The sequence below is a fragment of the Sceloporus undulatus genome, chromosome 5 (assembly GCF_019175285.1).
Source record: "Sceloporus undulatus isolate JIND9_A2432 ecotype Alabama chromosome 5, SceUnd_v1.1, whole genome shotgun sequence".
NCBI lineage: Eukaryota > Metazoa > Chordata > Lepidosauria > Squamata > Phrynosomatidae > Sceloporus > Sceloporus undulatus.
Genome location: NC_056526.1, coordinates 40,045,806 through 40,061,775, shown reverse-complemented (window position 1 = coordinate 40,061,775; position 15,970 = coordinate 40,045,806). Strand labels below are relative to the sequence as shown.

General features: G+C 40.4%; 1 protein-coding gene across 5 annotated transcripts in view; it reads left to right on the top strand.

Annotated features, from left to right (window-relative positions):
- Positions 1–14,604, top strand: part of LOC121931628 (activating transcription factor 7 interacting protein) — a 113,462-nt gene extending 98,858 nt beyond the window's left edge. For all 5 annotated transcript variants that reach the window (XM_042469599.1, XM_042469598.1, XM_042469600.1 and 2 more), the window contains 3 exons: positions 1,168–1,353; positions 4,153–4,265; positions 10,667–14,604. In XM_042469599.1, coding sequence (XP_042325533.1) covers positions 1,168–1,353; positions 4,153–4,265; positions 10,667–11,083 — 716 coding nt within the window. In that variant the 3' untranslated portion in view covers positions 11,084–14,604. The remainder of the gene's footprint in view (positions 1–1,167; positions 1,354–4,152; positions 4,266–10,666) is intronic.
- Positions 14,605–15,970: the final 1,366 nt, after the last annotated feature.

Below are 15,970 nucleotides of genomic sequence, written 5' to 3'. Positions count from 1 at the left end.
TTATAGTGCTGTAGATTTACACAACACTGTACACACAAACAGTAAAATCAATAAAAATGAAACCTGCCAGTGGCGTACATTCTACAAAATACATATAAAACAATAGATAATAATACAAGATAGAATTAGATAAAAAGCAGACAACAAATTAAAAAGATCAAAGATCAAATGAAATGTCAGATCTCAGATAACGATCGGATAAACAATCACACAATGCCTGGGAACGCTTTCCTGAAAAATATAGTCATGTATTCTAGTAATCTTCCATACTTCTCTTGATCATCTATTAGTCTCAATAATAATAGTTCTGGCTTCATCTGTAGATATACTTTCAAAATCCTCTGCATTGTAATGTGTGCTTATTGCCAGTATTTCTTGCACAGGGTCTTGCATTTTCTAGAATGTTTTTATCTTTTTCTGTATTCAAGTCAATTACGCCTCCTTATATGTAGCTGTAGAAACAGACTGATTGCATAAGCTTGATGGGATGATACTTCACTGATGAAGGAGAGACACTAGAACAATGGATTTCATACTACATTGTATTTTATTTATTATTTATTACTTTATTACTACATGCAGTTTTTTGCAGGCAGTCATAGATATACAGTTGGCCCTTTGTATCCACAGATCCTACATCCACAGATTCCACAATTGACACCATCCACACCTTAAAAACATTTTTTTAAAAATCATCCAAAAAGCAAACCTTGATTTTGCCATTTTCTATGAGGGACACCCATTTGTATCCTGGTGTATACTATGGGAGATTTTATGGGAGTGTAATAAACAGATGTTGGTGAAATTATCTTTTTGGATTACAGTCCTAGAATCTCCAGTTTCTTATAAAATAAGATTATTTTTACATTTTAATGATGCCCAGAGAAGAACAGACAAATAATTAATTTGGAGATCTGGAGAGAATTACGTAGTCAGAATGTCCACATAACTAGTTAGATATATATGGCAAAGAGCCCAATAATGAGTTTTCTGAAGATGTTCAGTAATTGAAAGCCATCTCTTATTTTTCTCAGTAAATTCCATTAAAAGGCAAAGTACTTGGGTGCTATGAAAAGTTGCTTCATTCATATATTTCAGTTTTCTGCTATAGTTTATTTCAAGACACCATTTGTTTTATTGTTTCAACTGTTCCTTTTTTTTTAATAGCTCAGACAACTGTGAATGTAACTCATCGTCCAATGACTCAGGCTGTTCCCAGGCTTCCAGTACCAAGAAACCCTAGTAACCATCAAGTAGTCTATACTACTGTTCCTGCACCATCAGTACAAAATCCTGTGCGAACCACTGTTATGCAGAGCCCTAGTTTAAGGCAGGTCAACCCACAAAGTTCAGGTAAGAAGCCTCGTTCGTACATAGATTTATTGTGTGAAATCAGAATCTATGAGAATTATTTGTGAATTCACTCAGGCATTTATATTCAGACAAAGCAATCCGGCCAGCAGCGTCTATCTCAGCCATGCCCAGCTCTCCACTGCTTTCTCTTCTGCCTCAGCCTCTCATGTGTGAATGCAGCAGTAGCAGCCCAGACCTGCTGCTCCATCTTGCCTGTGCCAGACTTCCAACAAAAGGAAGACCTGCTGCTCTCAGAGTGACTAGTTGCAAAGTGAGCAGTGACCAAACAGTTACCAAGGAGCCAGTCGAGCAGCAACCAAGGAGCCTCTCTCTTGTGCTGGTTTTTGTTGCAAGTCTGGTGCAAGCGAAAGGCTTCTGAGTCACTGCTTGACGGGCTGTTCAATCCTTGCTCTGTTTGCACTCAGTCACCCTGGGAATGGCAACTGAGCAGTGGCTGAGAAGTGACCAAGAGGTCTCTCACCCATGCCAGCCTTGCAACAAAGGCCAGCATGGGTGATAGGCTTCTTGGCCACTGCTTGATCAGTTGGTCAGTTGCTGCTCCCTAGGTAACTGAGTGCAAAGGAAGAAGCTTCTCCCTAGTGAGGAAGGACTTTCAGTCCTTCTTAACTGGTGCAGAGAGGAGAATAGCTGACTTCAAACTTCCCCAGTGAGGAAAACCTCTCAATCTGAGAAAGGCGAAGAATCGATTTGGAATATTCCTCCCACTCCTTCTCCAGAGCTGTGCTTTCCTCACACAGCTTGACATCAACCAACACAAACATTGTATCTTCTGCTACCTTGTAGTCATTAATGTTCAGGGATACAATCTGCTGGCCTCTTGGTGAAGGACCACTGGTCACCTGAGGAAGACATTCTCTACATCAGTATTCTCAAGATGCTAGTGGTTCAGCCTTTGAATAGTTTGTCTGGGGCAAGACTTTCTTAGAATTTTCTTAGGCAAGAAAAGCTCAGAGGTAATTTGCCAGCTCCTTTCTCTGACTTATAGCTATGGTACCTGGAATTCATTGGTGGGCTCTCTTACAAGCACTAACCAGAACTGACTGCTTAGCTTCCAAGATCAAAAATGGTCTTGTGTTTTTTAGGGTATTTTGACCCTGCCACTAGTATACGCTAGAATACAGCCCCTGAAATTTTTTGTTAATTTAATTAAGCATTTAGGCCAAAAGAGGTTCTGTGTCCCTTACTTATAACGTAGGTTCACAAGGACAGTGGTGGTATGTTTCATCCTATGTAGAAATGTATCATCCAATTTTGGTTTGATATAGAGTAGGCCCTCCACATTCATGGGAGTTAGGGGCTCATGATACCTGTGAATGTGGAAAAACCACAAACAGTTATAGGCTCCCACAAACCTTACCTTAGTCTGTTTCTGTCTCTAGGGGCATGTTAGGCCTTGTAATCCCGAATGCAGTGAGAGAGGAGGAAAGCAGCTGCAGCAGGGTGACCAGTTCTTCAAGAGTGTGGGGGGGAGGAGAGCAGGGATACTCTGTTTTAATTTATACATTTATGACTTACTAAGCTTACATATTCTAGTGTATGCATGTCACCTGTGATTTTCCACTGTAGGCAGCAGAACTAAAAACATAAATTAAAAAATTCCCATTTAATTATTGTGGCAAACCTGCAAATAATCAAATTTGCACAAGTTAAACCCACAAAAGTAAGTACAGTAGCAACAAACTGCTAAAAATAAAACCCATGTCTCCCTTAAGTTCTGTATCACATGTTGAAGTTCTCCAGCTCAAGTTATTTATAAGAAGGAGATATGTGTGACTAGTGGTCATAGAGTTTATAGAGATACCGATCCATCCTCTTATTGCACCTTTGAGACTATCTGGAAGAAAGAAGCTGGTAGCATGAGTTTTCATAGACTTGAGCCACCTTCCTCCGATGCTTGGAAGAAGTAGGCCCAAGTCTATGAAAGCTCATGTTACCAGCTTCTTTCAATTAGCCTCAAAGCTGCTACAACATCTCTTTGCATACCAATTTTCCAGACTAACACAGCTATGTCTTTTAATAATGTCCTCATAGAACTGGAGATGAAAGTATGTGTCTTTACAGTGTGAAGTGTAAAACCAGTGTGCATTCAAATGTCATTCAGCATTAGATGCATTTTGCAATGTGAGTGAAAATCTGATAGTATATAAATCTCAGCTCTTGGATTAGGACATAAGAACATGTTCTGTCATGTTCATGCAATTGCATGGTGTGTAGGAGTATTTAAAGAACTGTGCTTATCACTGTGGCCAACCTAATAAAAGCTAGAGATGACAAATATAAATTGAATAGAAACCACATGTTAACATGAGAAGTGATCCTTCTCCATCTCTCTTGTAATAGAGCTGTTTATAGTATGAATATTCTAATCAATTCACTCATGTATGAAAGCCGAAAATGGTTAATTTGTCTTCTGATACAGTTGCATCATTATACACAGTAACAATAGGTATGGTATCCAGAAAGTTCCTAATTTTATTTCTGTATTAAACCGTATGATGGAGCCGGAATCATCGGATCTTTCTTAGTGACTCCCCCCCCCCCTTTCAATTATAAGGGACATTATGGTAAACCTCTCTACAGGTGCACCATTGGATAGGAAAAAAATGAGAATAACAACACTTTTGAGAAACCAACAAGTAATTTGCTTCTTGAATCCAATTTGTTAATTGCTTCCCATAAAACAAAGTGCAGACATACAGACATACTCATACAATTATCCATTGTTTTTCCTCTTTTCTTTTTCTTTTTTCTTTTTGGCTATATATTTTGTGTGTGTAGGTATGGCCGTGCGAATGCCTCAGACAACTGCATATGTTGTGAACAATGGACTAACCTTGGGATCTGGAGGGCCTCAGCTCACAGTACATCATCGACCACCACAAGTGCATTCAGTAAGTAACATGACTAAATTGTTGAACATTCGAAGAGGGATATTTCTTCCTGACCTCTCCCTTACATACTCTCCCTTGCAAAAACTGCCCTTTTTAAGAAATGGAGAACTGGCCAGTCTCCACTTACATGGACATAAGTTTTATTCATATACTTTCTTGAAGAGTTGAAGGTGACTAACCATTATTTAAAAACAAACAAACTGAAAGACTAATAAAAACATAGAATAGAGCTGAACAGAAATGGGTGTATATAGTAATATGCCAGAGCATGGCCAAGGAAACTAGTATCTCCAGTATAATATATACAGAGGGGGGAAAAGAGCAGTAGGATTAAAGTAGCTGAACAGCAGCATTAAAACAATGCAGGGTCCAAAATCCTTGCTTAAAAAAAAGAGAAAAGCCTTGTCATACTGTGACAAGGACAAGAAAAGGTTCTAGTTAACTTTCCAAAACTGAGGTAAAACTACTGCATGGCCATCTCCATGGAGCTTACAAAACATGAATGAGACATTGGTAGGGCTCTCAAGAATGTCTCCACTAATCACCTTAGTAAATGGACAGGAGGCATTCCTTCCAATATGTTGTTCTAAACCATAAATATTTAAAATGGAAGCATGTAGAAAGCTTTTGTGCACATTCTCTCTCTGCCCTTAAAATCAATCTTGTTTGACTAAATTTAATCCCAATTCGGTGGGATTGCATTTTCCTGTGAAGCAAGAGGTTATACTGAAGGTAGCACTGCTGGTGGTGAGGGTCTCCTATGTGAGCCAGACTTTTGGTGAGGAGTCAGACTGAATGTGTCAAACAGCCACTGGGAGGCAGCAGTAGTAGAGGTTGATAAGATCTCTTAGAGAACATGGCAGTGTCACTTTAGCTAACTGATTTTTTCAATTTAAGATAGTCTTTTATATTTAGCAATGGAAAAGGAAAATTATTGAAGCTGCCAATAAGGAAGTAATGGATGAAGTATGAATGGTTTTAGTTGTTGTCAATATATTTTGTAAATGTGATTTAAAACAATTTCAATAAAAGGTATTAAAAACAATTTGAAGATGAACCCACAATTTTAAAAAATAATGTGGAAAAGACTCTCAAAGCACTTGGGAGAAATAAATCACCAGGAGACACGACATACCAATAGATCAGTTTCAAGCTGTAGAGACAGAATCAATTGAAATTATAACAATAATAAGCCAAAAAACATGGGAAACTAAAGAATGGCCTGGAAATGCGGAGGTCTTTCATAGGTTCACCAAAAGTTGGAAGTCAGCTTCCTAGCAAAGAAAAATAATAGCAACAAAGTGTGTTCACCAACATCTCAGAGAGCATTTGGAACAGGACACACAGGGAATCTGAAATAAGCAACTTGGACATTAGGGCATAAGTGCTATATTGTGAAGACTGTTGCTTTTGCTATTTATCCAGAATTTGAGTTTATCACTCTCACAAATGTTCAGATTATAGTATTCATATTATATCAAGGACTTCTGTCCTAATATTGGCCCAAAACACATGGGCAAAATGACACGGCTTCAGGCCGCGGTAGGAGCATGGTGTTTAGACATCACACACTCCAAATGCGGCCTGAAGCTGCGCTGAAGCCACACTAATGGGGAAAAAATAATAATAATTTATTTGTATCCCGCCCAATCAACGAGGAATCCGGGCAGCTGACAACAGTTGGAAGTACAATAAAAATACAATATAAAACAAACTAATCCCTTCCCAGCCCCCCAGAAATATAAAGCAGACAATTACAATAAGCATTTGGGTGGTGGGGGAAAGCACAAGCCAAGAAGGAGCAGATAGAATCAGTTCCTTTCAGCAATTAGGTTCAGGACCACGGCAGCAGCCCAGATTAGGGCCGGGCACATGCAGTTGCCGCCATCTCAGCATGAATGGCGCCAGCACAGCCTCACTGTGCTTATTTGGGCCCCTCTGTTTCTGGCCATTGTCAGCTTGCTTTATTCTCTGAAGTAGCTCATAGAATATATAATCACTATAAATGTCTTGGTCTACTTTTCATTTTTGATAGAAGTAAATGTTGCTTCTCAAAAAGTTCATGCCCCAGTGCATTAGTTACATTTAACATAGATCATGTGTACATGTGTATTCTAGGCCCCACCTAGAATATTGTGTCCAGTTCTGGGCGCCACAATTCAGAAAGGACATTGAGAAACTGGAGTGTGTCCAAAGGAGGGCGACAAAAATGGTGAAGGGTCTGGAAACCATGCCCTATGAGGAACGACTTAGGGAGCTGGGGATGTTTAGCCTGGAGAAAAGAAGGTTAAGAGGTGATATGATCGCCCTGTTTAAATATTTGAAGGGATGTCATATTGAAGAGGGAGCAAGCTTTGTTTTCTGCTGCTCCAGAGAACAGGACCCAGAACAATGGATGCAAGCTACAGGAAAAGAGATTCCACCTGAACATTAGGAGGAACTTCCTGACAGTAAGGGCTGTTCGACAATGGAATGCACTCCCTCGGAGGCTGATAGTCTCCTTCCTTGGAGGTCTTTAAACAGAGGCTGGACAGCCATCTGTCAGGGATGCTTTGATTTGGATTTCCTGCATGGCAGGGGGTTGGACTCGATGGCCCTTCCAACTCTATGATTCTATGAAATACTGTCCATAAATAGGTCACTGCATAGATATGGTAAACAGTGGCTGCTGTGAAGTGGTGCATCAGCTCGAGGTTTTATTTTGAGATTTAAAGAATGAAGTAAAAGTCCAGAATGGAGGGAAAAGAAACAAGAAAATGTCAAGACTATTTTAGTAGAAATTAAGAGAAAAAGAAGAAGAAATACTCCAATGGATCCCCAAATTTTTGAACAATTGAAAACTTTACAAAACCAGCTTTCAGTTATTACAATAAACTAATAGAAAAATAAATTGTGATCTGTGAAGCAATGGAATTTTCAATTTGGTAATAAGCCCAGTAGATGGTCAGTATGTAAGCTTCACAAAGGGAGAAATAAGAAAGTAATTTTAAAATTAAGAGAAGATAAAAACTTGTTGCAGCCAATAAAACCTAGGCTCACTACAGTCTCTCAAAGGACCTTTTCTTCTGTTGCCCCTAAACTATGGAATGACCTGCCAGAGGAGATCCAGAATATTACCAACCTTGACTGCTTCCAAAAGGCAGTCAAGACAGATCTCTTCTGACAGGCCTTCCCAGATTAACTTGACTGCTCCATCAACTGCCCATCTGCTTGATTTTGTCTATTGGTATTTGTTTTGAATTGTCATTTTAAACTTGAGAGTGGATAGGTCTTAGGGTTAAAGTACTTTTATGATATTAATTATAATTTTGTATTTTAATGTATTTTAATGCTGTTTTAATGTTGTAAACTGCCTCAATCAAATTGGAGAGCGGGATATTATTATAGATGGCCCTCCCCTTATGCGGGGGATCTATTCCAGATCCCGCCACTTAAGGGAAAAAGCACATAAACTTAAGCCCCAGTGCTTTTTCCAGGGTGTGGGAGAAGTCTTTCCGGCACGGTTTCTAGCGAATGCTAGAAGCCTCATATGATGCGGGCGTGCGCTGTATTATTATTTGCCCAATTTTATTTCGAATGAGGCATGGGAGGAAACCAAAACTGAATTTTAAGAGAAAGGAATATTTTTTCAGTACCAGATTTAAGTTTGTACTTTGTTGTTGTCTGTTTAGGATGAATAAAAGATTTTAATAGTTTGAAAAATAAAGAGTTTCTGGATTTAGAAGGCCACAATTTAAGGTGTGGTTGGAATGGTTAACTTTGGTGTAACAAGTTTACAGATTGTGCATTATTTAATAATCCTGCCATCAGAAGGGTACTCTTAAGAGTCTTGGAAAAATACAAACTAAGGTTTTGTATAAAAATCTCTTTATGGTTATCACCACAAGAAGTAATTTGTCAAAAGATGGTTGACATACAAAGATTTATTTAAAAAGCAAAGTGGGAGGATTTATTATTAAAGATAGAAAATAATTGGAACAGGACAGTTTTAGGCTAAAATGTTTTACTTACTTACAAATCTTGGAAAGATACAAACTAGATAAAAAGAAAAGAATGGAGATTTTGAAGTAATCGCATTAGAATTTTTTTGGGGGCAGGGGGAGATGTGATAATAATGATCACTTACTACCCAAAATGTATAACTTCTTAATGAACTTTTAAGTTGAAGGAGGAACTAATAAAATAGTATGTGATCAAATGGTTCAAATGTATAGGGAATAATATTAACTTGGCCCAGTGAGAGAGAGTATGAAAACACTTAAATATACAGTATTCTTCATTATGATCTGAAAGAATTTTTTAAAATGATGTATCGGTGGTATCTCTTCCCAGTGAAACTGGTGGGCATATACAAAGACGTGAATAACAATTATTGGAAATGTAAAAAAAGGAGTTGGTTCATTTAGTCCATCCCAGAAGAACCTAAAAGAAACACTGACCCCCCTCTGCTTTCTCTAAGCATTATTAACATAGTTGCCATTTTGCTTTGCCTTTTCATCCTTTTTGATATGTGTGAATTTTCTTAGAACCCTACACATCACACAGCCACCATGCACCATAGTTCCCTCCTTATTCTTCCAGCCCTTAGGGTAAGCACAAACAGTTATGCCTCCCAGAATTTTCTAAGTTCTTTGGCATCCTTTGCTTTGAAAGTTGAATTAGAATTAAAACCATAACTTTTTTTACTTGGGATTTTTTTTAATTATATTTTTATTCTTATTTTTTTACTTGGGATTTTTGATGAAAGTTCGATATTAGAAAAAGAGCATGGGAAGTTTGTGTCATATGGTTACAGCACCACAAATAGTTTATACTAAATATTAGAAAAGACTCAGTAGTCCTTCAAGTGAAGATTGGTTTTAAAAAGTATTGAAAGTAGTGGAAAACAATAAATTAATATATTTTATTAAGGGATATTTTTTTAAAATTTAGCTTATAGGTGGAATAATTGAAAAGAACAGACAGGGATTTAATGTACATAGTGCTTGAGGAGTAAGAATTAAGATAGTTATCTACAAGGATTGAGCAGTTGAATAATTATTTTGTTTCTAAATGGAAACCAGTATATAGGAATTTAGGTGGTATTTATAGTGATCTTAGAATTTAGAAATCATTTGGTGAAAAGGATTTGTTTAAGTTAGAGGGATTACCATATTTTCGGCGTATAAGGCGACCCTTTAAGTCTGCCTTATGCGCTGGATTTTTACCCCAGAGACAGGCGAATGGCATAGCCACCTCCCTGTCTCTGGGGTCCTTGCTGGGTCCTCTCCCAGCCAGCAGGCACTTGCGCCGGCTGGAGGGGGCCTCTCTGGAGACCTGGGAGAGGATCCGTGGCGGCTGGGCTCTCACCACCATTTTTTTCCAAAAGGTGGCGGGGAAGTGGCTCCAGAGCCGGCCAGGCCAAGGAAAAGAGCCGGCCCCTTACTCCTCGCCGCCGCCACTGCCGGGGATTCTCTGATCCTCCAACGGCTTCAGAAGTCTGCCGCAGAAGCCACTGGAGGAGTGGAGGATCCCAGGCGGTGATGGCGGTGGCGGCTTCTGCGGCAGACTTCTGAAGCCGCTGGAGGATCAGAGGATCCCCGGCGGCGGCGCCGAGGAGTAAGGAGCCAGCTCTTTTCCTCAGCCCGGCCGGCTCTGGAGCAGTTTCCCCGCCGCCTTTTGGGAAAAAAATGGCGAGAGCCCAGCTGCCGCAGATCCTCTGTCAGGCCTCCAGAGAGGCCCCCTTCAGCCGGCGTGAGACCCCCCATTAGGAGGGAGGTAGGCGGAGCCAGGAGGGTGGTGGGCAGCGCCCATTGGAAGGCCCGCTGCAGCTGCTAGAGCCCCGATTCAGGGGCTCCAGCTACTGCAGAGGGCCTCCCAGGGGACCGGTGCGGCTCCTGGAGCCCCGTTTCAGGGCTCCGGCTGCCGCAGCGGGCATCCCAGAGGCCCGGTGTGGCTCCTCGAGCCCTGTTTCAGGGCTCCGGAGGCCGCAGCAGGCCTCCTAATGGGCGCCGCCATTTTGAAGGGCAAAATGGCAGCTGGAGCGGCCGAAATCAGCGGCAGCAGGGACCGGGGGCCGGCGGAAAGGTGCCCGCGGGCCGCATCCGGCCCACGGGCCGGAGGTTGCCGACCCCTGCTTTAGGTCTTCCCCTCCAGCTGCCAAATTCTGTGACCTCAGAGGGATAGAAGAATAGGCAATAAAAGTACACAGATATATTATGCAATCCAAAAAGGCATTCTGGAATCCCCTGTGTAAACAAAGGGCGAACTGTATGTTTGTAATGTATGTTTTATCAATGTAAGATCATACTTTTGTGTTCCAGTATGTCTGTCATAGAGTATTATATAGTATACCTTTTGAAGCTAGGATGTTGCGGCAATCTTTTCTGCTACCCTCATTGCTTCTCTTGTCTGTTCCTCAGGAGCCACTACGGCCTGTGCACCCAGCCCCATTGCCAGAAGCCCCACAGCCATCCCGCTTGCCACCTGAAGCTGCCAACACCTCCCTGCCTCAGAAGCCACATCTGAAGTTGGCACGTGTGCAAAGTCAAAACGGCATTGTACTCTCCTGGAGTGTTTTGGAAGTGGACCGAAGCTGTGCCACTGTGGACAGCTATCATCTGTATGCATACCATGAGGACCCCAGTGCCACTGTGCCTTCTCAGTGGAAAAAGATTGGGGAAGTAAAGGCCCTTCCCCTACCAATGGCATGCACACTTACCCAGTTTGTGTCTGGCAGCAAATACTATTTTGCAGTGCGTGCTAAGGACATCTTTGGCCGCTTTGGACCCTTCTGTGACCCCCAATCAACAGATGTCATTGCGTCCCAAAGCAGTTAAACTTGAGACTTTGAAGGCTTCCATTATTGCCCCTCACCTGTGGCTTACTCTGGTTTTGGGTTTATTTTCATGCATGAAAGTTGCTGTAAAATACCCTCTGCAGGATTATTTTGGACAGCTATGTCATACACTACAGGACATATAACCAAAACCAAAATAAATTCGAGCCAGCAGTTGGAGAGCCTGTATTTCTGGTGAAGTCTTGAAGTACAAAATCTTCTCTCCTTCTCCCGCAAGCTGCTCTACGTGAAAAGTAGTAAGACACTAAGTTGGGAGTTTTTACTTCATACTGATGTGTCCCAATGAGTTGATCAAGAATATCAAGTTCTGATACAAGGGCAGGAGTGGGTGCTCAATGATCAGGTTAGAAGGGAAGCCAGGATTCAGGGTCTTGCTTTCTTTTGTTCTGGACAGTAAACAGTCTTACTTTGCAGGTCATCATCTACTCTCTAGAGGGCAAAAGGATCTTGTGCGTGGCCAGTTCTTGAAGAATGTATGTGCATCCACTTATTTGAGTGGAATTAGAGAAGAGTGAGTAGTATCTTGGCTAGCTCACAATGTGCTCACCACCAGAGGTAGGGGCATTTTGAAGCTAGACCAAAAATAGGTTTGTAGAAAACTTCATTTGCATTTCCGGTAGCTTCCCACCCTCCTCTTTGTCCTTCTCTTTTTTAAACAAAAGTTTAATTTGTGCCTTAAACAATAATTTCAAAAATAAATGCAGTCACACTTTGTGCAGTCCTCCTGCTTCTGCCCTCTTTCCTTCTTCTGCTTTTCATCTAGCCCCAGAATGTTCTAACCTCTCCTTGCAGAGTTTGAAGAAGTATAGCACCCAGCTCTCGGGTTAATTGCCAGTTCATTCCAGTCAATATTTAATTGTTATGAATTGTCTATGAAGTTGGGTTACCTTTAACAGCATTTGGTTGCATCATGTTCTTCTTGGAAGATGTACTATAGACTGGTGGCATCAGAGACCCCTTTCTCACTTAAACACAAATACTTGGGCTGCTCTGTAAGGCCTATTTGATGAAATCCCTTGATGAAAGTATTCAAATAAACCTTCTGGTCCAATATTTGCTCCTTTCAGTGGCTGAGTCAAGGCGATGGAATAGTGCCTCCACCTAGTTTCTTCCATCACACAAAGAGTTAAGTGTCACAACCTAATGCCCAAACCACACCTGAACTGGACTTGAAGAAAACTGCACCCTACTGTCTTCCAGAGGAAAGCAGGGCACATATGTTGTCTTCCTGGCCTATCAGCTTGGGGGCAGGGTAGCTCTTCCCACTTCATTGTCTTTTGAAGCTGATAAGAATTGAAACTGAAATGAAAGGTTCAAAATGGGAGCATGCTGGTCCTTATCGATATTGTGTGTTTGGGGAAGATAGGTCTTAATTCTGATTGAGTAAAATTCTTTGCATTTTGATAGATGGTACATCTTGTGTTCTTGTCTGCATTGTATTCCTTCTGAGTGACATGAAATGTTACTTCCTAAAAAGTTTTAGCTTGTTCCCCTAATGGCTTTAGTCAAGGGATATATTTGAACAGGCTGAATATTGTGCTTGTTATCTGAGTGGAATTCTTCAGTCTCAAGCAACAGACAGGAAATATTGCAATGGTTTGTCTCTATGAATAAAGACACTTGTTTTCTTGCAGTACAGTATAAAAGCAATCAATGAGCTGTGTACCATGGCTACCTGTTGAGATTATTTTTTTCTCACTTTGAGAGGAACATTAGTGCTGACACTAATCATCATAATACTAAAAGACCTGCCATTGGAAGAGAACAAAAATATATGGAGGTAGTACTTTATTAATTAATTAGATATCTTCAGACTTCTGAACTGAATAGGAGGACATGCTTTCTGGAGCAGAATGAATGGGAGCACATTTTTGGGACCTTACAGCCTTGTACTTGGTGCCATATTTCTTTTTGTCTCAAAGCAGAGAACTGGGTTAACCAGGTTGAGTATCTGCTTGATAAAGGATATTTGAAAATAGTATTTCCTTTCTGTCAAAGTATTATGAAGTAAACTGGATTTCACAATACAGAACTGGATAGAGATTGGATTTTTACTAGTCTGTGCTCATTAAGAAATGGTACATCCCACTCAGCACTTTGAATATATTACTGATTAGGCAGAACTTCTTAACAATTACTTTGTAAAGATTTTGAGGAGTTCAAGGCGATTTCAGTGTCCACATTGTACTGTACCAGTATTTATTTCCCCCCCACCTCACTATGCTTATTGAAGTATATGGCTGGCCCATGCTTGGAAAAATTGTTTTCTACTACTATCATGTGCAAGACAGTATGTTCTTTTCATCTGTATTACATCAATATTCTGTTTGTTGTCTTTAATATGTGAAAATCCATTTCCAGATAATAAGTTCCATTGCAGAGGAAAAGTATTTTCTATTCAAAAAGGAGAATGTGACAGGACAGTTCCCATTCTGTTAATTTGCTTGTTATGTTCTGTTTTGATTTTTGGATTACAGTTAGGAAATCCTGTATTGGGAACTCTTAAGAACTCCAAACTTTAAGGAGGTGTGTCATGTGTCTCAAGGACTGTTGAAACATCAAGACTGAATATTCAGCATTTTGAAAGCTTCTTAAAGCTATGATTTGCAAAGGTTTAAAAAAGATGGTAACTGCTGAATTTGAGAGCATAAGGAAAGAGTAAGATACAACATTTGTTGTACTGAAATAATTTATACTGGTTCATGCTTTCATACATGCCTTTTTTGCTTAAGGGAATCCATGGTACATGAGAGCTAGTGTGTCAGTAGCATTAAATCTGGTTTCCAGAATGGCCCTCTTACAATATTGGGATTGCAACGGCAATGCAAAATGAAGTTGGGACAATGCCCCTTAGAACTGTATTATGAGTCAACAAAAATATCCAGATTTTAATAATGATAGTTTGATATATTGAAGATACTTCTTCCTCCCTGCCCCTTCACTTGAAGTGTATGAAAACTGGGTACCAAAGTTTTGGCAACAAAGGAGGTTCTACTAATGCCACAGACAAGTTATTCCATCCTTCCTGTAATTAATTTTATGTTAAGAACTGTAAAATGTACAAGTAGGCAAAGATAAATTAAAATGTGTTTGATCAATATTTTAAAGCACACTGATAGGTTTCTTATCTAATTGTGCTGGATTTTTCCTCTTTGAAAATATATTTTAAATGCTGTCTGCATTGGAAGTTTTATTTGTAAATAGAGTGATCAGACAGCCAAACCTTGGGCTACTTGCTGAACTTCAGTTAGCTTATCAGCCATTGGAAAACTACAAAACCTTTTCTTATGAACTTGCACTCTGATTTTTTCCCCTTCTGCAGACGAACGTGTAAATAAAGATAAAGTGGGACGTACCAAAAAGTCCAGTTTCAGCAGGGCAATGGCAAGTTCTAACTTTTGTATGCATTGTAGATTAGTGTCTGTATACGTGTTAACTGTAGTGGGTTTTTGTCTGACAAGCCTGAGATTTATACTTTGAAATAAACTACTGGGTTTTTAACCTTTGGAGTTTCATGTGGTTGGTTCTGATCATCAAGAAAGCCTGTTTTTTGTTTTTATTTTCTAAGTACCTTCATGATTCTTATGACAAATTCATGCTTAATATAAACTAGGGACACACACACACCTTCAATTTTGCATGCAAGGGCACACATACTGATTGCTTTGGAGAAACTGTGTGCTAAATAGAATTGGCTGGATCAAGCTTCAGGCTTGTGCACTATGGTTGCCTGAAGTCGATTTCTTTGTTTCTTTGCTCCATAGCAGCTTGTCCAACCTTCCCCAAAGACTACACAGAAAGTTGTGAACACTTTGGTAATCAACTGGGCTGCTGTGAGGGGTTTGATGTGGTGTTACATACTTCATAAAGTTACGTAATATGAAGTAAGACCAGTGGTATGTATGAGAATTGACTTGTGACAGGAGTGGTAGTTTTACCAGAATGCATATGGATGGAGATGGGCTGAGAGAGTTAGAGGAGGCAGAATGGTGTGATGTGAGGAACTTTGTCATGTATCTTCTGTTGACAAGGGGAAAGCCAACTACCAGCACAGTCTGGAGACAAGTCTACCCAGTTACAGCCAAAACAATATCGTAGCCGAGTTCAAAAACAAAACCACCCAGCTATTGGTATTGGGAATGCACTGCCCTCTTTTCAGACTTAGATGAATCATGCTCTAGAACCTGGTGATCCTCTAACAGAGAGTAGAGCTACCTGTATTCAATGAAGCAAGTCTAATCAACCTTGAAACTGAACTCGGTAATCTTTTTGTCTTCAACCGCTCCTTCTGTCATGTTTCTGGTGTCCCAGTGGACTTCATTGTGGCCCCAGAATGGCACTGAAAAGACAAGACCTGGCATCAGTCTGCCTCTCCTTTTCCCAGGACAAATGATCCTGCCTGAGTGAGCAATGCCTTCATTCCACCCTCAGTTATCAGCACAACAGAGCAATTTTTTCATATGTGATCCCTACATGACTCAGTTCTGAGAGTGCTCCAGCTCAGTCTCCCAGTGGAATTAAGCAAGCTCTGCTCTTTGGTGAGTAATGGATGGGTACAGAAAATTCAGCCTCTGTCACTAGTGCAATGGGCGCCAGCCAAGGGATTTCAGTGGATGATTACCACACTTTGAAAATTTGTATATTCTTATCCATCCCATTCCAAGAATAATAACTGGCAGCATTGTGACTTCTATATGCATAACATTTTACAATTTACAAGAAAAGTACTCTCTCCCTTGAGGAGCTTACAGTAGAAACATCATAAAGTTGGCTTCCCCACTTTATGTGTAGTTTTGTACAGTTGGCCCTCCATATCCACAGATTCTTTATCCATGGAGTCAACCATCCATGGCTTGAAAATATTCAT